Source organism: Panthera leo, chromosome B4 (genome assembly GCF_018350215.1).
Source record: "Panthera leo isolate Ple1 chromosome B4, P.leo_Ple1_pat1.1, whole genome shotgun sequence".
Lineage (NCBI taxonomy): Eukaryota > Metazoa > Chordata > Mammalia > Carnivora > Felidae > Panthera > Panthera leo.
Window position 1 is genome coordinate 6,646,116 of NC_056685.1, and position 26,058 is coordinate 6,672,173.

Below are 26,058 nucleotides of genomic sequence, written 5' to 3' on the forward strand. Positions count from 1 at the left end.
GTTCCTGAGTTCACTGAGCAGATACTTCCTGAGCACCCGCTCCACGGCAGGCACCACGCTGGGTGCCTAGAATACAATCCTAAGAGAGCCTGCGCAGCAGAAGACAGAGTCCTGAGGTTAACAGACCAGACAGAGAAAAAGACAAATGGGATTTTTTGACAGATTCAATCAACCCCTTATTGGGTGTTTACTGATCTACAAGACGCTGTGCGAGTCTCCGGTCGGAGGTCACTCGATCTTGCAGGACGTAACCTCAAAGCCTGCTGCGGGCCAACCTCCCGTCCACACCCACACACACAGAAAAGGCGATGAGGCTCGTTTCAAGTGGTTCTCTTCTTTCTAAGTTTCCCCGGTTCTTAGGCTTATTTGAGGGTCAAAATTTTATCGGATGCTTCTCACGTGGGAGGACGGGATTAAGAAGCAGGCTGTCCGGAAGCAGAGTTCCACTGAGCCCTACCATCTGTCTTCCGGGACACAGAAAGGGTGCACAGCCAAACGCTGGAGGGCACAGCAGACCCTGTTGCCCAGGACACTGGGGCGAGGTAGGATTCTAACAGGTAAAGTCAACCAAACACAGAATGAACCTTTCTGAAATGCACGATTCAGTGGCATTTGGTACATTTACAATGTACTACCTAGTTCCAAAATGCTTTCATCATCCCCAAAGAAGCTCTGTAACCACTAAAGCAGTCACCCTCCCTCCGTCCCTTCCTCCCCAGACCCTGGCAATCATCAACATGCCTTCTGTCTCTCTGGATTTATCTATTCTGGATGTTTCATATAAGCGGAATCATATGGCACATGACCTTTTGAGTCTGGCTTCTTTCACTTGGCATAATGTTGTCAAGGTTCATCCATGTTGTATTTTATCCCTTACATGGCTGAACAATATCCCATCGTATGGCCATAACCAGATGCCGACCATCCATTCACCTATTGATGGACATTTGGATTGTTCGCACCTTTTTGCTACTGTGAATAGCGGTGCTATTCACATACAAGTATTTGAATACTAGTTCTCAATTCTTTCGTATATACATCTCGAGAAACTGCTAGATCTTAAGGTAATCCTCTGTTTAACTTTCTGACGAACAATCGAATAGCTTTCCACAATGGTTACACCATTTACATTCCCACCTGCAATGCACAAGGGTCTCCACATCTCTGCCAAAAGTTGTTGTTTTCCATTTTTGTTTCTTTGTATTATTACAGCCATCCTAATGGGCGTGAAGTGCTATTTCATTGTGGTTTTGATTTGCATTTCACTACCGACTAATGGTCGGGAATGTCTTTTCATGTGCTTCTTGGCCATCTACATGTCTGCTTTGGAGAAATGTCTATTCAAAACATTTGCCCGTATCTGAATTGGGTTGTTTATCTCCTTTTGATTGAGTGGTAAGAATTCTTTACATATTCTGGACACTGGATGCTTAGACATATGATTTGCAAATATTTTCCCCCATTCCGTAGGTTGTCTTTTCAGAACGTACTTTCACAGCACAACCCTGGTACTGTAACTTTCTTCTGTGCTCTTGAGTATGGAGCACCAACGATGATGAACCAGATACTGGAAGAAAATGAAGATAGTTATGTTGGTCTCTTAGCTTCTGAAACTAAAATTTCCTTTTAATGTCAGATCAGGGTGACATCACATGAGTCCGCCAGTTTTGGCAAAGATGAGGAGTTGGGATTACTTAGGAACTCCAGCTGGGAGGCTTGGAAACAGAGTCAGCAGCCCACTATCCCAGTTTTAGGGAACAAAGAGGTAGGAATTAAGCCAAATAACACTTGAAAACAAGCTTTCACCCCTGGTGACTCTAATTTAACTGGCCTGGCTAATCTACAAAAGCTCCCGATTGATCCTAACGTGCAGCACAACCTGATGTTCGGGACCCACTGGGCCAGGAAAGGAGCTGTGGGAGACAGGAAGGCTGAAGGTGGACATGCTTCGAAAGGTAGGAGCCTCTGCTCTCACTGTGGTGTGGGGAAGAATGGGGAAGAGCAGAAGAGATCTAGGAAGCCACAGTAGGAACCAAGGAAAGGAGAGAAGCTCTTTTGACTCCCCCACCACCCCTGCCCACCAATGCACTGAATGATCACGTTTGTCTTTTCCAAGAGAAGATAGGCTACCCAGTTTAATAAGCTCAAGACTATACTAGAAAGACTACACCAACCCATTGGCTTGTTGGTACTTTTCCATTTCCAACTATGTTGATGAGCAGAAGAAACTGCTTATGGAAAGAGGTTATTTTCCACCAACTGTGTGAGTAATCCTATGTTGGCCTGTATCCAACAGTAAAAACATGTTAGTGGAAAAGAGGGACGATGCACATTTTAGTAAGGGTCAAAAGTCAGAGTGTGCTGAGGGTCCCGTGAAAGTACAAGAACAATCTTACTTATTTTCAAAGGTGTTTCTGTAGGTCAAGATCTTGACCAAGCGAATGTCCCTAAAGTCTGCTAGTAAGTTCAAAGTAAGGGTTCCTAACATTTGCAGAGCATCAAAATCACCTGGGCTGCTTCTGAAAGTACAGCTGTCTGAAGACACACAGCACGTAGATTAGCGGCTGCCTGGGGCTGGGGTGGAAACAGGGAGTGACTGCAGATACGTGGATCTTTCTGGGTGAAAGAAGTGTTCTAAAATTGGATGGTGGTGATGGTTGCACAACTCTGCAAAAACTAAAAATCTACGAGTCGTACATTTACAATGACCAAATTTTATGTTATATAAACTAAAACCTCAATGAGACTGCTTGTTAAAAAAGTAAACAAGATAAAGGGGAAACCATGGAAGTCATAGAACCAGACCCGTTCCGTGGTAGAAACATACACAGCCTCATTCTTAAGCTTTACAACTAAACGAACACGTTAAAAGCACTCATATGCTGTTTGGCTTCTCGTATAAATTTGTAAAGCTACCACACCCAGAAATCCAGCCACCTAGGGCTTTCCCTGGTAAATTCTGATTCAGGTGCTTGAGGCAGGGCTCAGTCATCTCTATGTTTTTTGGGTTTTTTTTAACCTCTCCAGGTGATTAAAGGGTAGAGCCAGGTTTGAGGGTCATTGACGTAAAGCAAAAGGGAATAAAACAGGCAAGCTACCCTATTTCTCACTTTGTTTATCTCATTCTGTTTTACTCCCCACTATCAGGGATCTTATCATAAATAAAAATTTTCTGCAAAAAAAAAAAAAAATTGGAATCATGGAAAGGGCAGTAATTTAGGTGCCATGGGACAATAGGAAGTTTGGGTTTTAACACAGAAAGTGAAATGACCAGCCTCGAACAAGCCACATACACAGAATATCCATCTTGGCGTGTGCCTTTGGAACATCACATATCCCATCATGCTCTAGGAGAAGTTTCAGTTTCAAAGACTCTGTCCCACTGAGCTCATAAACCATCAAAATATTTTAGGGGAGGAGAAACTGCGGGTGGGAGGCATAAGAGAGGAAGTCTTGTCTTTCACTGTAAACCAATTTATAATCTTTTAGACTTTGAACCACATACAGGAGTTCACTCTACTTTAATAATCCAGTAAGTATGATGCCTTGCCTTCCAAATTACATCTCACAAGATTCGTTTTTACACTGAGAAGGAACACTAGCTATGGGCCCAATCCTGACATACCTGATATATGAGACAATGAAACCGAGGCCAAGATAGGTTGTACTGCTTTGAGCCTTTCTTTTTCTTCTTACATAACTAGGGAGACATCTGGAATTTGAGCTCAGACCCTCAGTATTTTGCCATTTCTATTTACTAAGGAGGCAGTACAGTTCAGAGGGCAAGGGCATGAAGTTGGGAGTCAGCTCTATGCCTAGAGATTCTGTTTCTAACAGTAATTAAATGAGTCCTTGTTCGTATTATAAACTCTGTAAGCCTTTTTCAGAAATAAAATGGGATAAAAAATACAACACAAGAGGGTTGTTGTGAAGGTTGAATGAGATAGCGCACGCAAGTGCTGAGTCTAGGATCAAGCACGCAGTCATCCCAATCCAGAAGTGCATCCCCAAGGATGCAAACGGGTCCAGTGGTCACAGATTTGCTTTGAGAAATTCCAGAAGTCTGATCTCTTCACGGCAGCCAGATCTATCAGAGGAATGTACTGGCTCGGGTCCACATTCACACAGCTACAGCTCATGTTCTGGGGCAAGCCCAATTCTAGTTTGATCTCTACCCTGGATTTCTTTGGGTAACACGCAATAAGGTCCAGACAAACATCACAACATCCTGTGCATTTCCATGTCGGGGCCGCCATTTTGCAGGGACAGTAACAGCTGAGCTCGGAAGGATGGGAACGAGGAGCCAAAAGGGAACTGGTCCACTGCACCTGGCTTGGATACGTGCTTGTGAAATCTCCATGCTTTGGAAGGCAAAATATCCGCTTCGGTACAAAAAGCTAGGAAAACAACTTTCTTAAAAATAAACAGGTCCCAAGAGATCAATGGTCTGGAAAAACTCCTCTGAGGTTCTCACAGGCCCAGAATATAAACAGTAAGCAACTTTCTTGACTAACAATCCTAATCCATATGGCCTCCACAGATAACACACGCATGCCACAAATCACACACTAAAGAGTCACAGCGGTTCTGGAAATTCGGCAAAGTGCACACATTTCATTACCGCAGCAGGACTACCCCAGCATCTCCAACGAGCCCCTCCACAGGGTGGCTCCGCCCTCTCTGAGATCCCAGCAACTCCTAAAGAATTTTCCTTCTCCTGAAAACATACCTCCTTCACACAGCAGTACATAGGAGAATTTCCCTGTAAGTTATGATTAGGAAAAAATGAAATTTTAAAACATTCTTTACTAGCTTCGGTATATATTCGTTCTTCTTTCCTCACTGGCAAGCACTTAATTAGCTATCTACAGTTTAAAAGGCATTGAGTTAAGTACCATAAGGAGACAAAGTAATCAGACACAGGACTGCCTTCCAAAACACTTATGAGCTAACAGGGGATGTGAGATCTGCACAGAAAAAAGCAAATATAAGGTGATGATGATGATAATAATAATAAAACTTCATTATTAAGCCCTTACTAGGGGCCATGCGCATCACACGCACAAACCCTTCCCAATGACCCTATGAAATAGTTACTGTCCCCGCTCTGCAGATGTGCAAGCTGAGTCTCACAGGGCCTAGGCAATTTTGTTCAAGGTTGTAGTTAATAGCCGAAGTGAAATCAACTGTTACGAACGCACACGGCAGCCGGTATGACCTAAGAATGGCGAATTATATATCATACCATTTCTGCAGGTCAGAAACCTCGACGGTTATTGTTTCCAATGAGATCTAGATCGAGAGTGTCAAAATCCGGGCTGGGAACGAACACGTAACAAAAGACCCCCGGGGAACCGGGACATACTCCAGTCTTCGAGACGCAACTACTTGTCTGTGGACCGTCGTGAACTGAACTGCAGGCCGGGAGAGGAAAGCAATGTCCCGTACGGCGAACTCTTGAGCACACCAGCTCCGGGTCCTGACTGTCTTCACGTTATGTTACGTGACAACCTTCTTCTCTTCCCCTTGTCAAGTCGCGTCTCTACTTTCCTTCCAAGCTCATTCCTACATATTCTTGCCACAGTTGCCTTCTTGGGATCCTCTGGACTCTCCCTGCAGCTACACGGGCACAGTTCAGATTCTGCATATTCACTGACCGGACAGCATTTTCCGGGCCTCAACGTCACAAATACTGAAATCTAGAGATTCCCAGCCCCGTGCAGCTTTCTGGCACATCTGCCTCGTTATCTGACTTGACACGAAGGCTTACTGGTCTGCTTACGGCACAGCCCAACACAGGTGAACATTTAGGGGCTCCTGGGTGGTTCCGTCAGTTAAGCATTCACCTCTTGGTTTCGGCTCAGGTCACGATCTCAACGGTTTGTGGGATTGAGCCCCACATCAGGCGCTGCGCTCACAGCATGGAGCCTGCTGGGGATTCTCTCTCTCTCCCCCTCTCTCGCCCCCTCCCTGGCTCACGTGTGCACAGATGCACATGCGTTCTCTGTCTCTCTCTCTCTCTCTCTCAAAAACAAACATTTAAGACAAAAAGAGGTATAATGGGGTGCCTGGGTGGCTCAGCCGGTTAAGTGTCCGACTTTGGCTCAGGTCATGATCTCACGGTTCATGGGTTCGAGTCCCACGTCAGGCTCTGTGCTGACAGCTCAGAGCCTGGAGCTTGCTTCAGATTCTGTGTCCCCCTCTCTCTCTGCCCCTCCCCTACTCACACTCTGTCTCTCTCTCTCTCTATCTCTCTCTCTCTCTGAAGTAAATAAACATTCAAAAAATTTAAATAAAAATAAATACATAAGTAAAAATAAAACAAAAAGTGGTATAAGAAAAACAAGTGAACATTTACATATAAACTATCAGCTGAAACTACTGTAATTAAAATTATATTATACTGAACTTATCATTATCATTTCAACAAACAGAGTGCTATTTTAAAAATCAGATTTTGAGAAAAACCTAAACTAAGAAAAACCTAAACTAAGAAGTCCAGGTTATGAACCAAAATGCCCATGCCCTCAATCAAATGTATACAGAGTTTCCACTACTTAATTTTAGAAAGAATCTCACACGTTGTTGAAACGTTTATGTTAGTGTTATATGTTTAATGTTTCAAAAATGGATTTTTAGAAAAATAACCATGGAATCCCTCATCCTCTAGTATAAAATGATTACTTTATATAACTTTCTAGCCTTTTGTCCACTTCACATTTAACATAATTTTTAAATTATAATTAGTTAAAAATTAATTTTAATTAATGTTTATTTTTGAGAGACAGAAAGCATGAGCTGGGGAGGAGCAGAGAGAGGGAGACACAGAATCTGAAGCAGGCTCCAGGCTCTGAGCTGTCAGCACAGAGACTGATGTGGGGCTCGAACCCACAAACTGTGAGACCATGACCTGAGCCAAAGTTGGACACTCAGCTGACTGAACTACCCAGGCGTCCCTCATTTAACATTATAGAATGTGTACAAATGCGTCTTTTTCCCCCCAATCACATGCTGAATTGTTTTCATAACCATATTTTACTAATCACGTTTGTATGGTTGAATATTTAGGATGATAGAACATTTTTGCTACTACAAATGTTATCAAATAGGGTTATGCAAAGGGACACCTGGGTGGCTCATCAGTTAAGCGACTGACTTCAGCTCAGGTCATGATCTCACGGTTCGTGGGTTCAAACCCCACGTCGGGCTCTGTGCTGACAGCTCAGAGCCTGGAGCCTGTTTTGGATTCTGTGTCTCCCTCTCTGTCTGCCCCTCCCCCACTCACTCTGTCTCTCTCTCAAAAATAAATAAATGTTAAAAAAATAAGGAAAATAAACAGGGTTATGCATGTAACATCCCCAATATTTTAGATGCTTCACTTGGGTTAGATGTCCAGAAGTGAGGATTACTGTATCAAATGATTTAAACTTCTTTAAGTCTCCTGATAGAACCCTGGTTTAGGAAAAAAAAAAACAAAACAACTCTACAAGGGGGCGCCTGGGTGGCTCAACTGATTAAGTGTCCGACTCCTGATTTGGACTCAGGTCACGATTTTGTGATCGGGCTCTGCACTGACAGCACAGAGTCTACTTGGGATTTTTTTCTCTCCCTCTCTCTCTGACCCTCCCCTGCTTGCACACACGCTCTCTCTTTCTCCCAAAACAAATAAATTAAAAAACCCGTACAGGGCATTGCCTTTGCTTCGCTGTCGTCTTTCAGATTCCCACAAACTCTCAGAGCCTTTGTTGAAGGGGAGCTGTTTTATAGGCTTCTGCAAAGCCAACACCCGCCCCAAGCCAGCACCGAAGATCCGGCAACCGCACTCACCTTCCCCCCTCACGCTGCCCTTCTGCCTACTGTGCTGTAACCGCAGCACCTCCAGCGATGTGATGCCGGACCTCTCCAGAACATTCACTTCCACCGTCAGCCTCCCCACCAGCTGCTGGGGCCGCACGCTAATAACGTGCTCATACTTCCCTAGCCGCCTCTGCAAGAGTTCTTCGTAACTGAGGAGGAAGGCAGCTTTGTCCTTGCTGGGGATCACGACAGAGGCTCTGAACGTTTCAGTCCCCTTTTCCCTGTTAGAAAGAGAAAAAGGAAAACCTGTTTCCCTCAAGTCCCTTCAGGGCACTGGCCGCTGTCCCAAGAGAGTCCTTGGGAAGAAAAACGACACGTTAGTTTTGGGAGGGGAAGCCAAAGGCCTGAACTAGATCAAGGAATACTAAAGAGACAGAATTCCAGACTGCTGAATGTCCTTACCTCTCCCCAAGTCACGCCCAAGGGGCAGACAGGCAAGGGCATTTTGAAATAGGTGGCCTGCTGGAAAACACAGCTTTGGGGTCAAGATGTGAACTGCATCCTTCTCTTTACAGGAATGGCCAAACAAGCCTGACATCTGATGTGACTTTAAAATGCCTAATAGATTAGGTTTTTACACTTGGTAAAGTTTGGTGGATGTGGCCAGGGGTAAGGGTAAGGAGTAAGGGATTACAAAGCATATAAAAATACAAACCGTTCCAAATGTTTTCAGTGCTTGCAGTGAAGGTTCTCTGATTCAAAATGGCAGACTGACCATAAAAGGGATCAGATTAAACCAAAGGAATAAGAGTGGCAGGGGCAACCATTAGAGGGTACAACACTTCAAACATTTCTGGAAGGTGGGAAATCGAGCAGAACGAGAACTCTACAGCTCAGTCTACGTGGGAAGAGGCTGCAGCAAAGGACCAAGATGCAAACCATCCAGAATGTCAGAGAGATGGCAGGCTCTGCCACAGCACAAACTGGGAGTGAGAAGGGGGCCAAATACGGGAAGGAGACCTCCAAATCCATGTGTGAATGAGTGACTAAGGTGACAGGCTTCCTACACTTCTCTTTCCCAGAACTAAAAATGGACATACATACTAAGATGGAAAAGCTTCACTGACAGTTGGGAAGAATGGCTGAAGAAAGACTGACGCCTAAGCCCATTACCGTAAAATCTCCAAACATCCAGTAGAGAAGACACAGAAAAGGAATCAGGTATTAGAGCACATTAGATGCATCACCAGCAATGCTGATTGTTATTAGATGCTGGCATGATGAAGTATTCTGAATCTTCAATTCCATATACAGTCAAAATGTTAATCAAGGTCTCAGAAAGTTTGTCTCTCACACACCCATCCTGAGGAAGTTATTTCAGAATATACTCCAGCAAAGTAAAAGTGAAAAAGAAAGAGGAAGACATGGAAGACCAGGAGAAATAAGACCAACCCAGAAGAAAATGAAAAGAAATCCCAGGGCAAACATTGCCCACAAGGCTTCAAAGCAATGACAGTATTCCTTGGACCTGGAAACACCATTCCTCCACGACTGACAGCTCTGAAATCAAGATGTGCCTCCCAATCCGCGATGCCTTCCAAATGCTGTTGGCAATAACGTGGATGTCATCGCTTGTCACGGCTGTTCATTTAGTCACCATTTCAAATGACTTATGTGTCTTGCTAGATGTTAATAGTGACAAAATTGAGTTGTACCTCATAAGAAAAAGAAAGACAATTAAAAACTCCAGGAAAAACAAAAATGCATATGTTGTGATCCAACTAAACTGTGGCATGATTATGAACAATTTATGAATGGTAACAGAAGATATTTCCCATAAAATTCTTCTGATAAAGACCACGTGGGACCCACCTACAGTCCAACAAAACTAGGTTTTAATAAACTGCTGCAGTAAGGGAGACTATATATCAAAGGCATCATGGAGAATTTTGCCAAAGGAGGACACAGGGCAATACTGTAAGATTGGGGGGGAAAGGGGAGTGTAGATAGTGTTTGGAGCATTTGGAGGCTTAAAGAATAGCAGGCTGTGTGTAAAGTGGTTAATACCAGACTGGACTAAGAAGCAAACTTGAGGTTCTCTGTCTTTAGGAACTATAAAGCTAAGATAAACGTGGACTTTTGTGTCTAACAATGCCTTATCTGAAGCTTATACCTCAGCTGCTTTTTGTATCAAAGTAAACCCATGATTCACATCTTCCAGGCAAGAGTGAGATGTTCCGTTCTCGCTAGTAGGACTTCCAGCACCAATGTTTCTGACAGTCTATGATTTTAGAGATCAAGCTTTCTCAAAACTACGTCTTTTTATTAACGAACAAAAACAGGTTCACGTGTTTACACCAACTTATCTAGATACCGAGATCAGTTTTCTTCAAAGGGAACAGATCACTTTTCGTCAAACAGGCTGGTAGAGAGGGAACCAGAATCTGAGTATACCCAGAGGCTCTGCAGTTAATGCCATTTACGTAATCATTAAAAATCAAATGCTAGTTATTGGCTTTCAGTGGTTAGATTCAAGTTATAGACCAAACAAAGAAAACAAATTTCATTAAAGATCAGAATTTACATGTTGGTAACACTAACAGTGCAAAAGTAAATGATCAGGTAGAAAAAGGTGGACACTGGAAATGGGAAAGAAAAGGTATGGTTTCACTGAAGGACAGGGACTATTATCACTGAAGATAGTGTAAGGCTAGTCTAGGATGGTGTAACACTGCTTACACTGATGGAAGAAGAGGGAAGAAAAGAATCTAAATATGTGGCCCACAGAGGGAGGATGGCCGTGTTGTACATACGCCACACTCCTTCAGAGCAGAAAATCAACAGATGAGGTCTCATTTTTAACATCGCTCATCATCAGGGAAATACCGGTCAAAACCACAATGAGATACCACCTCACACCTGTCAGAATGGCCAACATGAACAACTCAGGCAACAACAGATGTTGGCGAGGATGCGGAGAAAGGGGAACCCTGTTGTACTGTTGGGGGGAATGCAAACTGGTGCAGCCACTTTGGAAAACGGTATGGAGGTTCCGCAAAAAATTAAAAATCGAACTACCCTATGACCCAGCAACTGCACTCGTAGCTATTTATCCAAAGGATACAAAAATGCTGATTCAAAGGGACACGTATACACCAATGTTTATAGCAGTGCTATCAACAACAGCCAAATTATGGAAAGAGCCCAAATGTCCACTGATTGACAAACGGACAAAGAAGATGTGGTATATATATATTACACACACACACACACACACACACACACACACACACACAGTGGAATACTACTCAGCGATGAAAAACAATGAAATCGTTCCATTTGCAACAATGTGGATGGAATTAGAGGGTATTATGCTAAGTGAAATAAGTCAGTCAGAGAAAGACAGATCATACGACTTCACTCATATGTAGGATTTGAGAAATAAAACAGGTGAACATATGGGAAGGGGAGGAAAAATAAGATAAAAACAGAGAGGGAGACAAACCAGAAGAGACTCTCCAACACAGAGAACTGAGGATTGATGGAGGGGTGGTGGGTGGGGGGGATGGGCATTAAGGAGGACACTTATTGGGATGAGCACTGGGTGTCCTATGTAAGAGATGAGTCGCTGGGTTTTACTCCTGAAGCCAAGACTACGCTGGATGTTAACTAACTTGAATTTTTTTAAAAAACAGAAATCTTTAAAAAACAAGACTACCGTAAGTTTTAGAGTTAGGGAGGTCACTACAAAGAAACTACAGAAGTATTAGACGTGGATGTTTCTAGAAAATGAGACCTGGAGAGCAGTGGTGGTAAAATGTTCCTTTTTATTATAAACCCCTTTTCTGCTATGTTGTTAGCTATATATATTTAACTATTTATGATAAAAATAAAAAGCAGGTAAGTACTGAAGGAAGGGAAGGGACAAGATGGGCAGGCAAAGGAGGAGAAGATGTGGCCCCTTGCTGAAATGGATTTTTTAAGCGGCACTTACCCGTCGTCTTCTGAGGTTTTATTCCTTCTCTCTTTGACTTTATCACCAGTTTTCTTTTCTCTCTCTCTGATTTCTCCCTGATACACCTTGTCTCCGATGAGCCTGAAACACAAGAGACAGCCCTGCTACCGGCCTCCAGTTCCAAGGCAAATTCAAACATGGATCTCATAACCATGACATCCCCAGAAAATATTTTTATGTGACTCTCAGATATGCAGAAAGAACGCATTCCAGGCCAGGGCACTACCTTGAATCATTCATTTCATTCTGGGGCAATTTCCAAGGTCCAAATAGGCAGGTCTGACCCATGGTGCCTCTGGGATTCTCCAGGAGGACATCAGACCAAGTTCCACGAAGATTCACCAGCCTGAATCTTACCCAGGCCCCAAATTAAACCCCCAAACCTACTCTACTTTGTATGTCTTTACCCCTTAGCTCAGAAGAAAAGAAGAAATACGGTTTACGTCACATATCATAGGGTTCACACTGCCTCATTGTTCAGATCTCAACTTAAACATCGCCTCTTGTAGGCCACCTCCCTGATTTCTCCCTGCCTAGACAAGCCCCTCTCGGTCCTTCCTGCCATCCCTAAGCACTCGCTACGGTCTAAAATTGTCTCATCCACTGATTGGTTTCCTTACTTATTATCTCTCCCAAGGCAATTTCTGCAGCCGAACAACACTGCCTTTTTCTCAGAAATATACTGATCACTTTGAAGAGTTCCTGGCCCAGAGTGGGCACCCATTTGTTGGAGGGAAGGAGAGAAAGACAGAGGAATGGGGAATGGAAGCAGGGAAGATGACAGGAACAGAATGAAAAAAGGGATCATGGGAAGGAGGGAAAGGGGAAGAAAGGGTGGCAGAGAGAGAAAAAGGGGAGAACGAAGGTAGGGAAGGAGAGAGAGGAGGGAGTCAACCTTCTGAGCCATATACATCTGCTGGGATAAATTCTCACGCCAGAAGGCTGTGGACCCCACATCCTGGCAGACTCACCCTGCCACCGCCACCAACACACACACACACACACACACACACACACACACACCCCTCCATCTCAGGGTCTCCGATCAGAGTATCGCTTACATAGTGAAGTTGGTGATGAACGCCGCAGCCGGAACCTGCATCTGAAACTCAATCTCCTGGTCCTCAGAAGCTCTATTCAGCATTCTACAGGAGACCGTAGTGAAGGCATAACGGGAAATGATGGTGGACTTCACCGAGAATTCTGTCATTAAGGGCTTGGTTTTCTGTTGGAAGGGAAACACGCAGTGCTTTCGGTGCCGTGTGAAAGTGCGAGAAATACTCTCCAATTGGGGAGGCTGTGGCGTGTGAGTCCCTTCTCCTTTCCTTGTCTTGTCCTGACTTTCCCACTCACAAAGTAACCGTGGTTGAACAACCAGTTGGTGACACGGAAGCACGCTTTTAACCTAACTTTAAGAAGTGAACACGGGGCGCCTGGGTGGTTCAGTCGGTTAAGCGTCCGACTTCGGCTCAGGTCACGATCTCGCGGTCCCTGAGTTCGAGCCCCGCGTCGGGCTCTGGGCTGACAGCTCGGAGCCTGGAGCCTGCTTCGGATTCTGTGTCTCCCTCTCCTTCTGCCCCTCCCCTGCTCACGCTCTGACTCTCTCTGTCTTTCAATAATAAATAAATGTTAAAAAAAAAAAAAACAGAAGTGAACACAGGATTTCCAATTTAACAGAGAATATACATGGCTTAACTAGTCCAAAAGTAGTGGAATTTCAGAAATGAAGTAGATACTGTTATCCACTTTTAGATCACATTGACAGGATCATGAAAACATCAGAGGCTACCTAAAAAAATTCTCAAATTTTCAAGTTAAATTCAATATCCTGCTTTCCTCCTGAGACGACAATCACACGACTGCAAAGTGGGAATCGATACCGAGCTCAAGACAGTATTGGGGGAATGAGAACCCAGAAAAAGGAAAGTGTAGGCTAATTAAATGTGTCCCCAAAGTCTCTGACGAGAGCGCTCGCTACACGGAGATCGAAAAGCTGGTTAAACTTGGCGGTGTATTTCTAGCCTTCCCAGCAGCACTCCATCAGACCACAGCTGGAGCTGAAGAGGTAAGGACACATGAACGGGGAAAGTCGCCGGTGGCAGAGTGGTTCTCTAACTCCAAGAACTGGCTGAGCAACTCCCAGGCATGTTATGGACTCCGTGTTTGAGTCCCCCCAACCACCCCCCACCCTGCAGATTCATGTGGTGAAGCCCTACCCCCCAATATGATGGTACTTGGGGATGTGGCCTTTGGGTGTGATTTGGTTAGATGAGGTCACGAGGACCTTCACGATGGCGCTAGCCACGGGAGGGCCCGCTCTCACTCTCCACGCGTACACCGAGAAAAGACTGTGTGAATGAGAACGTGGCCGCCTACGAGCGAGGAAGAGAGTCCTCCCCAGGAAATGAACCCTGACAGATACCCATCTTAGACTTTCCAGCCTCCAGAACAGCGAGAAAATAAATTTCTGTTGTTTAACACCAGTCGATGGTATTTTGTAATGGCAGTCCAAGCGGACCAAGACAAGACATCGTCTCATGATAGGCTTGGACACACATGCGAAGTAGGCGTTTTTTATTCCCATTTCATACGTGAGAGGAAGTCCAGCCTGTGAGTCGACTCTCTGGCTCACCGGGCATTAATGGAAATGAGACTTGAACTCCACCCCGCCTGCTTCAGGCACCACCATGATGCGAGGCTGCCTCTCTGGATGGGTCTTTCTATCTCTGTGTGCTCAAACCCCAGCACGGCCCTCAGTATGCAGCGGGCTGTCAATAAATGCTGAATGGAGCCAGGTTACTCTGCTAGGATCCTACTTTCCCCTACCGGCATCGTCCTGCCCAGTCGATGTGTACTTCAACCTTCCTCTGCTCTCTCAATTGCTTTCCAGCGCTGAGCTAGTTTTCAAAATAAATACAAGATGATGGCCTGCTGATATCAAAGCATATTGCCCCGGGAGAGACAAAGATAATCTTTAACCCCATTTCAAAAGAGTTTCAGAGTGTTGTTCTGTTTAAACGTATTTAAAGGGCGTGCCCTTCACAGCAAACCATCCAAAGCTGGAGAGATGCTCCATATGATATGTTAGAGAGGTAAGACTTTGCACTCTGAAACAAAGCACATTTGAGAACACCCATGAACACCCACGAGAGGGGTGCTGCATGGAACAGAGCCACACAGGGGCCCGGCCAGAATGGGTGACTACTGGGTGCAGAGGTCAAGGGTTTATTCGTCCTTGTGGCTGAACTTCGGGTCCGGTGACATAAAAGGGTCAAAACAAACGGCACGAGGTGCAGGAAAGATGTTACAAGAGCGGGTAGCTGTCTTAGAAAAGCAGAAAAAGATAAACGTATAGGTTCAGTGAAGTGATCATCGGGTCGAGAAAGAACTCTAAACATACTTGAAACATTCTTCCCCTGCAAGAGGAAGAGAAGTTCTCCGACCTGGTCTGAGAAGGAATGACATCACGGCAGTGGTTCTCAAAGTGTGGTCCCAGAACCACCACCATTAGCATCCCCTGGACACTGATTAAAAATGCAGAATCTCAAACCCCGTCCCGAACGTGCAGAATCAGAAACACAGGGGACGGAGCCAGAAACCTGTATTTTGACAAGCCTTCCACGTGGTCTGATGGTCGAGTCCGAAACCACTGTTTTAAAGTAATAGGAAGAAGTGGACCTCTTCATATATCTCCTCGTCTATAAGAGGGCCTGAATAAGTCACTAAAATTACACTCACCTCTGAGATCCAAGAATCTGAGGCAAAGCTAACTTGAGGAACAGGGACACGTGGGTGGCTCACTGGGTTAAGCGTCTGCCTGTGGCTCAGATCATGATGTCAGGGTTCGTAGGTTCCAGCCCCGCACTGGGCTCTCAGCTGTCGGCACACAGCCCGCCTCAGATCCTCTGTCCCCTCTCTCTCTGCTTCTCCCCCACTGCGCTCTCTTTCAAAAATAAATAAACATTTAAAAAAATCTTGAAAAATAATGGTGATACTCAAAAAAAAAAATAATAAAGTAAGGAATAAAACACTGGGTTTTAGGAAACCATTCCTGAACTTAAAAATACTTGATTGTAAATAGTCTTCATGAAAATTTAGTCTCTTGGGGCACCTGGGTGGCTCAGGCGGTTGAGCGTCCCACTCCTGGTTTCAGCTCAGGTCATGATCTCACGGTTCATGAGTTCAAGCCCCACACTGGGCTCTGCACTGATGACATAGAGGCTGCTTGAGATTCTCTCTCTCTCTCTCTCTCTCTGCCCCTGCCCCACTCTATCTCTCTCTCCCTCAAATAAATACTTTTTTAAAAAGTTGACAAAAAATTTCAACATTAAAAAACATGTAAACTAGTTTTTAAAAAAGTATCAAGTAACATCTGTACATGGTAAAAACTTCAAATTACACAGAAAATAAAAGGAAACACAATGGTCTCCCTCCCACCCTGGATCTACAGTTCTGTTCCCCAGAAGCAATACGTAGATTAACAGTTTCTTGGTGTATCCTTCCATAAACACATGCTGCATTGATTTGCTTTAATTTCACTTAATGATACGGTGTATTCACCTTTCTGTGTCTGTGCATGTTCCAATTATCTAACGCTGCATATCCGACCACTCTAAAACTTAGTGGTTTAACAGCAACCGTGGCATTTTCTCCTGTGGTTTCCGTGGTCAGAATTCTAGAAAGGCTTGGCCAGTGGGGGCGGGGGCAGTCAGAAGGTGGCTGGGGCCGAAACAACGGGCCCCTGAAGCAGCTCGGGGCCGAAAGGCATCTGTCTCGTGTCGTCCCAGGGCCCCTCTATGCGATCCTTCCACGTGATCAAGTTCAGAGCACCTCACACGTCAGTCAGGCTGATGGCATGGTAGCTAGAGGCTTCACGAGTGCGCATTTCCCAACATCAAGGTGGAAGCGACATCCCCTCCTTTGCCCTCACCCTGAAAGTCACGTGGCATCGTTTCCACCATACTCTACTGGGCAAAGGAGTCACCAAGGTATGTTCCATTTGAAAGGGAGAGAGCCCAGACCCAATCTCAATGGGAGGAGTGGAGTCTCAAAGTGCCACTATCTGAAAAATGCAATCTGCCACCGTCCAGAACGATCACCCTCATTCTTTTAATAGTTGCACGGTATTTTCTTTTTTACAGATGCACTATATTTTATTTTATTCTTAAATTTATTTGAGAGAGAGACAGTACACACATGAGTGAGGGAGGGACAGAGAGAGAGAATCCCAAGCAGGCTCCACACTGTCAGCACAGAGCCTGATGCGGGGCTCAATCTCACGAATCATGAGATCACAACCTGAGCCAAAATCAAGGGTTGAACGCTTAACTGACTGAGCCACTCAGGCACCCCGAGATGCACTATATTTTAATTAGCCAGCCCCTATTCTATCCATCAACCCTTTATAATCATTTTTCATGATTGTTTGAAATGCTCATGCCTTCAGATGGCCCTGCCCTCTGATTCATCAATACCGGGGGTCAGCAAACTATGGCAGGCAGGCAGGCCACAGGGGTTTTGTACATAAAGTCTTATTTGAACATAAATTCTTTTACATCCATTCATCTGCATACCGTCTGGAGCTATTTTCATGCTACAGTGTAGAGTAGTTACGTAGTCACGGATCTGTGACACAGTACAGCCTTACTTACAAAGCCTGAAGTCCCTCCTACCTACTCCTTTAAGTGAAAGTTTGCTGATGCCTGGTCTGCACTATTTAAAAAAAATTGTTTAACATTTATTTATTTTTGAGAAGAGAGAGACAGAGCATGAGCGGGGGAGGAGAGAGAAACAGGGAGACACAGAATCTGAAACAGGCTCCAGGCTCTGAGCCGTCAGCACGGAGCCTGACGTGGGGCTCGAGCTCACAGACCGCGAGATCATGACCTGAGCCGAAGCCGGATGCTTAACCGAATGAGCCACCCAGGCGCCCCTGGTCTGCACTATTTAAAACAGGTAAAGCCCTGATACCAGTCATTTACATACCTTTACTGATTGGTGTGTTTTGGGAAGAAATCTTAAATTATACAGACCACACTTTTATTTGACTTGCACAATCTTTTAAAATTTTTCACGTAGGTGACAACATTTAAAAATTAGGGGCGCCTGGGTGGCTCCCTGGGGTGAGCGTCTGACTTTGGCTCAGGTCATGATCTTGCTGTTCCTGAGTTCAAGCCCCCTGTCGGACTCTGTGCTGACAGCTCAGAGCCTGGAGCCCGCTTCAGGTTCTGTGTCTCCCTCTCTCTCTCTGCCCCTCCCCTGCTCACGCTCTGTCTCTCTCTCTCAAAAATGAGTAAACTTAAAAAAAAATTTAAAAACTGGAAAGTTCACATAAAAATCCAGAACTCTCACATCTCTTGGAACAGACGCTGGGGCAACTCTGGATGTACATTCCCCCATGACCGTGACTAACAGTGGCTGTGGCTTTAGATCAGACCCAAATCCCATAGTCCCGGCTCCCCACGCCTACTGACTCACGGACACTGGCCCTGAGTAGCCACGTTCGCTGTGTTTTTACTAAAAGTGTCCTTATTCCGAGCCTGTTTTGCTCGCTAGTCTCCTCTGTTCTACGAGATTAAAAATGGCCACAACTTGTACACCTATGTTCAGAGCGCCATTTTTCACAACAGCCAACGTGTGGAAGTAACCCAAGTGTGCACTGGCCGATGGCGAGAGAAACAAAATGTGCTTTATGCACACGATGGCGTATTACTCAAAAAAAAAAAAGGAAGGAAATCCTGCCGTACGCTACAACACGGATTAATTCTGACAGCACTATGCTCAGTGAAATAAATCAGCCGCAGAAGGACGAATCTTGTGTGGTTCGCTTGTATGAATTACGTGCGGCCACCAAAGTCACCGAGACAGAAAGGAGGAAGGCAGTTTCCAGGGGCTGGGAGGAGGGGGAACGGGGAGTTTTACGCGAAGGGCACAGAGTTTCGGTTCTGCAAAATGAAAAGAGTTCTGGAAATGGACAGTGGAGCCGTATGATGCGTCAATATACTTCACACCGCCGCACCGTCCACTTTTTAACGGTTTAGAAGTTAAATTTTACGTGATGTGTATTTTAATACAGTAACAACAAAATGTTAAAGATTTCCCGACGGCCCAAATTCTTGGCTTTTCTTGCCATTGAGAGGTGCGTTTTAATTCATTGATCTTTTGATTCTGGGTTTTAGTGGCTTGTTTCACTTACAGAACACACACCAGAAGCGATGTTCTGGGACTCTGAGGCCAGGCCACAGAGCAGCCTCGCCGCTTGGACGCAGGTGTTCCAGAAGTCTCCTCGAGGCCCTGAGTCACCGGGTCGGACGGAGCCCGTCACGCCGGAAAGGCCGGGCGTGACCACTCAGGCGACAGGAGCAGCCAAGGCCAACTGCTGCCCAGGGGCCCAGAGGCCGAGGACACAAACCCTCCCGCTCGGCCCACCTGCCAGCTGAGCGGCCACCATTGACATTGCACGGCCAACAGAATCATCAGGCTGAGCTCTGCCTCAGTGCCTGCCCCACAAACAGTACGACAGAGTGACTGCTGCTTTAAGCCACTGGGTTTGGGGAAGATCTTTACGCAGCAATAGAAGCTGAGCACCCGATCGCTACGCGTTTTATTTGTTTTCTTTTGTGAACTTGTGCCTATTAGCAACACCCCTGAAACCCTACTGGAGAAAGTCACCGTATAAATTATAAACACAAAATATAAAGAGTAGGAGTCCAGCCCCCTCGCCTGACCAACGTAGGCCAAAGAGGTTTCCTTGCCTCGAGTCACACGGGGAGGAGGCCATCAATCCAGCGCGAGAGCCGGGAGCCCCTGGCTTCCGATCCCGCCTCTTTCGCGAAAGGACCTAGAGGCAGCCCGGCCATTCGGGGCTTTCCACAGCCACCACCCTCAGATGGCCACTGCAGCCCAGCACTCCAGACACGTACTAAATATCAGTTTTTGCGGCTGATTCAAAAGTGACCTGGGAACCTCCCTCACCGTCCGTTACGTGGTAAACACTTAAGACGGAACATTGAGTCGAATCCGTTCTGCACTGCTTTCACATTCCGGCATTTTCCAAACATTAGCACCCCGCCGCTTAACTCTTGCACATCAAAGCAGAGTCGTAGTTGGGAAAAGAACTTAGGAAGTGCGCAGCTTGGGGAAACAAAGGTTATAGATGAGCTGCGGGCCTTTCCGCGTGAAATCCGGCTCCTCCGCGGACAATCCTTGCCCAGCACTGTTCCGAAAATAATTTAAAATTTTCTTCACTTGGTACACCGGAGACTATTTGTCATGCTGATTTGTCCTTATTCGTAGTGTCAATTATCATTTCATGAAACTGAAAATGTGACATTGGAAGACACCTCACAAAACACAAAGTCTAACCATTATGGTATTTCTGTTTTGCCTCAAATTAAGATTATGGATGTGGTAGAAATTTTCCACGATATTACATCAGAAGTAGGAGGCATAGTTTACGGGCCCAAGAGACAGATTGAGAAAAGTTTCAAGAAGCTATTTTAGTTTTATTGCTTCTGCCCAGTTACTATTTTCCCACAGAGGCCCCCACTGTTACGCCTTGTGGCCCTTGCCCCACCGGACAGCACCCTCCGTCTACAACGTACGGGAACCTGTTTTGTGCAGGCCGACCCCCGCCCCCAGGCTGCTCACCCCTTCCCCTGTCCCAACTAGACAGGACACACGTGCAGAACAGGAACCGTGACTTAGTCCTCGTGCTTGCGTTTTCTTCCCCACAGCTCTCAGCATAAAGTAAAACTCAAAAACATTTGTGAAACTGAATTTTTGAATCTTGACAATTAAAGAAAAATATATATCCCCCCCCCAAAAAAAAAGAAACGGTAACTAACTAGAATTTGTTAATCACTACCATAGATTAAATTCCATGAAGGACCGAGAAGGTTTATTACACACGGTTCCTTCTCTCAAGGCACTTATGATCCCATTAGGAAGAAAGTGCAAAAAACATAAAGAAACATAGGGAGATACGTAGAGACATACATTTTACTCATTGGCTGGAAGACCTGCCAGAGTTCAGAAGAAAGAACAATCAGTGAGATCTGTAAAAGTAAGAAAAGGTTTTAAAACGGACGTAGAGTTGGTATGTGGTGAAAGAGAACAAAAGGAACATTCTGAAAACACAAAAGACACGGAAGCAGGAATGAACCTTAGCTCGTTCCTGGAACAAAGAACAGAGCAGTTTAATTAGAAACGGGGGCACAGTGTGAGGAGAATCCTGGACGGTCAGGAAACGAAAGCCCAAAGCCAAGCACGGAACTCGGAATGGCAGAGCTTCATGAAAATGTGTCATGAAAGGAAGGATGTGAAACAGTGGTTTCAGTTTTTCCCAGTGCACGGTTCCTAAAAATCCAACGTGTTTTCCATATTTATATTTAACTCATTATTTTATTTGGGGTGTCAAATTTATTTGGATGTCAACTGGAAAATAGGAGGCAAAATCAAGTCTTCCTGTGACAAAACAGCTTCACTATTTTTCTTACAAAGGCTAAACTACTGGAAAAGCAGTTGGAGGCAGGGAGTGTCTTCATGAGCTGCTCGAGGGACCAAAGTCTTGTGTGTGACTCATGTGAGCCACTTAAAATCAAGCCACCCAGAGGATGTCCTGAATTACCCAAGATGCCATCTGGAAATGTAACGGTGCAATGTTGGTGATGGCATCTTCCAGAACCACGACTCTTCCCAGATTAACCTTTTGTTGTTTTATTCTGGTCTAACAGTTCTCCAGTGACCGTTAGAAGAAACGATTCTGGAGATGGCAGAGAACCTTAGAAGTCATGCAACTCGGCCCCTCCTCACTTTGTAGAGGAGAAGGCTGGTGCTGGGCAGCTGGTGGATTCTGGGTCCACAGATCTGTACCGAACCTTCACGTCTCTCCTTTCTGAGAAAAGCAACCCAGCCCATGTTGTCACTGCATGAAGCAGAAGACTTCCACACAAGGCGCCTCCCTGAGGGCCGTATTTGCACCCGGGTGAGACAATTTTATCCCTCTGTAAACAGAGAGCGGCATCAGCTCCCAGTTGCCTGTTTGTGGTAACAGGTTCTACTTAGCAACATTTCATTATGCTTAGAGGAAAGGAAACATAAAAACGCAACTGTCGTCTTCATGTAGAAAAAAAAAAAAAGTGCACCTCCTAACAAAAGATAAACCGTGACGGCTGGAGTCGGGACAAAGGAGACAGACACACACACAACTAACCCTGAGTGACGTTAACAACCCCCAGGACCATGCTCCCTGTGCACAGACTGTATTTTCTATCTTCCTGATGCTCTGGCATTTGGGGCCTTGCTCCTGGAGAGAAAGTCCCTCCCAGGGCAAGCTAATTCCTAGAGACAGCAAACTCCCCTTGTGTGAGCCTACCTTCGATACACAAGCAGCCAGTCCAGAGCCCGCACCCAGCCACCTCCTTCATCAGGCTTTCCCACGCCAAGCCGATACTGCCCTTTCCCCAAGTCACCCCAGGGCCAGGTACCAGATACCTAGAGACCATCACGGGGCCTCCCGTCCCTAGGGATCTGGGAGCATAAACTCCTTCCTTCATGGTGACCAGTTCCAGGTCTGCGCGTCTCACCACATCTGCTTAAAACAAACCCCAACTACAAATCTGAAGAAGATGCCAAGCCACGGTCCTGCCCCTGGGAGGTTAAATGATGGCAGTGAAAAGCAGGCCAGTGTCTGTTAGGGGCCACGGATCTGCGGGCACAAAGATACCCCTGCTTCTTAAAATATAATTTTTCTCTGTGTATGTGTTGCCAGAGGGAGTCATAAAAAGGGTATCTAATTAATTCAGAAGAAAATCAAGCAAATCCTTGTGATTCAGGAGCTGGCAGTGATGGGAGAACAGCAGCTGTTGCCACCCACACTCTATTCATTGGTCAGGGAACGTTCACAGACCTTCAGATTAGTGTGGTATGGCTAGAGCATAAAATAGAAGACGCATGGGGTAAACTGAGGCCAAAGAGGCAGGCCACAGCCAGATCACACGGGGCCTTACATGTCTCTGGAGTTTATCCTATAGACAATGTGGAGTCAGCAAACACATCTGCAGAAGAGAGTGAGGGACCAAGTCGGCCGCTGGAAAGATCATTCTGGGACCAGCTGGAGGTACAAACAAAGTTCATTTTAAACAGGCATGATGCATGTGAAATTAAGACTTTTAAAATTCTTAAGAGATTTTTAAGAAAATCCAAGGGATTACATAAATATTCTAAGTCTAAGGGTCAAGAAAATCTTGGAAACCAAGGATGAAAACTCAGCTATTTTAAAAAAAGATAAACTTAGTTTTTACTAACAGACTGAAAACTTTTATATGGAAAACACAGCATAAACAAAGTTGATCGACAAACGACGCATTTAGGGGGGAATTCTTCCAATTCAGAAGACAGAGTAGCTCTGGCATAGAAAGATCTCCATCCTACCAACGACTAGGGGATAAAAAACACAACAGAAAGATGGTTACAAGATACACACACCCCCACTTCACAAAAGAACCACTCTAAATGGCCAATAAATGTACAGAAAAAAGTCTACATTCACAAGTAGTCACGCAAATGCTAAAGGAATAATGAGACAAACAGCGTATATCTAAGAGACTGACAAGTCAAAAAGTAACACACATCTGCTGGCAGAAATGTGTGTGCTGATCGATGCAGATAGAAAGGGAATTCATACAGACAGTACTAAGGGCACGAGGATTCGAAAGCAGTCCAGCGACATCCACCGATATGTAAAATGCCCATGCACTTTGATCCAACAATCCTCCTATTGAAAATCTAGCCATAGAATAAAAAGCACCCACATAACAGAATAAAGAAAAAGTTTTTTACAGCATTTTTTCCAAGGACAAAAAACTGGAGAGAAATCTAAAGCTCATCCAGAGCAGAATGCTTCGTAAGTTACGGTGTGCCCACGACATGGAATATTTTTCACCATCGAAAAGAATGGATACGGTTAGGCCACGCGAAATACTGTGGATTGAGAAGAGTAAGAAAGGGAAAAAAAGAGACGTAGTTGAGAAGGCGGGGTGCTGTGTTAGGTAAGAGCACACACAGATGCCAGACATGGGCCTCAAATCCCGGCTCTGCCCCACCTCTCCAAATGCGTGGGTCTTGGGTGAGTTACTCAGTCCCTCTGAGTCTCTGCTTCGTCATCTGTAATGTCTCAAAGAACGGGACAAGAGCGACTGAGTTATGACACGTGGAGGCACACAGTTAGCCCTCGGTCACCATTAGCCATCATCATATGATCCCACTGTTTGAAAGCAATGATCAGAAATCTCCTATCTGCAAATGTCTATGTTTCCCCTGTCTTCTCTGGCGCGTTCTTTTTCTCAGTGGCACCTGTCATCTTCTCCATTACTCATACACTTGTCATTTATTTATTCACTTTGTCTTTTTTTCGTCTATCTCTACCCCACCTTAGAATTCAAGCTCTGTGAAAGACAGGGGCCTTTGTCTGTCTTGTTCATTGCTGTATTCCCAGTGTCTACAGCGGTGCAGGGTAGATAGTAAGCATTCAAAAAAACGCTTACCCTCTTAGTTGGAATGAACGTGTGCACGGATGTGTGCATGAATGAATGAATATGTGTACAGGTCTCGCTAGGAGGCTATTTTCCATGAGTCTCTGCTATTTCTGCACATTTTTCAAGCAGGGGCACTAGCTACGTTTGTTTTGAACCGTCTTTTCAAGGATGTTTGGACAGTGAACAGATTTGGAAGAGGGAGTTGGCATCTCCCCCCAGAGCAAAGGGGAAGCTGGATTAAGATCTAGAACAATAAAGAGAACGTGCCCCTCGAGGGACAAAGATCAGGCAGGTTTAGTCCTCATAAAAGAGTCCGGGTCCCAAGCGCAGAGTTCCTCCCGTGTGTAGGTGTCGTCAGGCCCTCTCCGTGTGACCATATGGGAACTGCGCCCGGGAACGGTACAGACTCTGACTGTCACAACACCGCTACTCTGTGAGCAACGATCGCCCTCTGTCTCTGACCCGGGAGTCTCCTGTACTCTGCCAGCATCCATGCAATGGCACCAAACTAACTCCTTGGCTTGTAAACCGGGGAAAATCCAGACTCCTCACAATTCTGGATAAACAATGTTTATGTTCATCGTCTATCTGTCCATAATCACGCAAACATGGAGACAAACATGAAAGAATGACTACGAGATTAATAAACTTGGGAGGATCAGGAGAAGGAAGGGGGAGGAAGCCAAGCAAAGAATAACAAGAACACAACGCCCCAGTCCGGCAAAGATGGGGATGATTGTGACGGCGGTCGTGCTAAAGCTAGAACTGACTCACACAGCACCAAAGTGTAGACAGGCCCTGGACAGATGCCTACCCACTGAGGACCTGTTGCAGAATCCACATCCCAGAGCCGGTAGGTGTGTCCCCACATCCCAATATGGCCCTGCACCCGCAGTGGTAAGGAAGAACCGAGTCTGGGTCAAGTAAGCTCTTAGGGTTCCTGATCACGTGCCCAAATTCCAACTTGAGAGCCCCAACATGCGCCGAGAGCCGTGCTCAGCTCCATCACAGGAAGCTGCCACCTACAAATGTGACTTCTTGGCTTTAGCTGTTTACTTCACAACAAAGCCTTTATTTCTTGTGTAAGAAAGCCATTAAATGTATAGGTTAATTTAAGTTTTGTTTCTTTTTTTTAAAGGCTCTGAAACCCCAAACTTTGTCCTCAGAGCCCTACTGAAATAATCAGGTCTCTTTCCGGAAAGAAAAGTTCACTTAAAGAAAGGCTTGTAAAAGCTACGCTGTTTCATGTCAGGATTCTTTTTTTTTTTTTTTTTTTTAATTTTTTTTTTTTTAACGTTTATTTATTTTTGAGACAGAGAGAGACAGAGCATGAACGGGGGAGGGGCAGAGAGAGAGGGAGACACAGAGTCGGAAGCAGGCTCCAGGCTCTGAGCCGTCAGCCCAGAGCCCGACGCGGGGCTCGAACTCACGGACCGCGAGATCGTGACCTGAGTTGAAGTTGGACGCTTAACCGACTGAGCCACCCAGGCGCCCCCATGTCAGGATTCTTCTACATGCAACTTTACAAGCTTTGGAAAAGCTGCCAGCAGAGCCAGGGCCTGGTTCAAAACACGCACAACAGGAGGGGACGGACATCAAAGATGCACCATGAGTATACGTACCAGCCTCTGCAACAGTCTGACCTGCCTCGGTCCCCTGAATCCAACCTGTAAGAAGAAAAAGGCCATGAAATAGGCTTGTGAGGCCATT

General features: G+C 45.4%; 1 protein-coding gene across 1 annotated transcript in view; it reads right to left on the reverse strand.

Annotated features, from left to right (window-relative positions):
* Positions 1-26,058, reverse strand: part of ITIH5 (inter-alpha-trypsin inhibitor heavy chain 5) — a 79,539-nt gene that overhangs the window by 44,301 nt on the left and 9,180 nt on the right. The window contains 4 exon segments of the mRNA XM_042944819.1: positions 7,828-8,078; positions 11,792-11,893; positions 12,874-13,037; positions 25,971-26,015. Of these exon segments, the coding sequence (XP_042800753.1) occupies positions 7,828-8,078; positions 11,792-11,893; positions 12,874-13,037; positions 25,971-26,015 (562 nt within the window).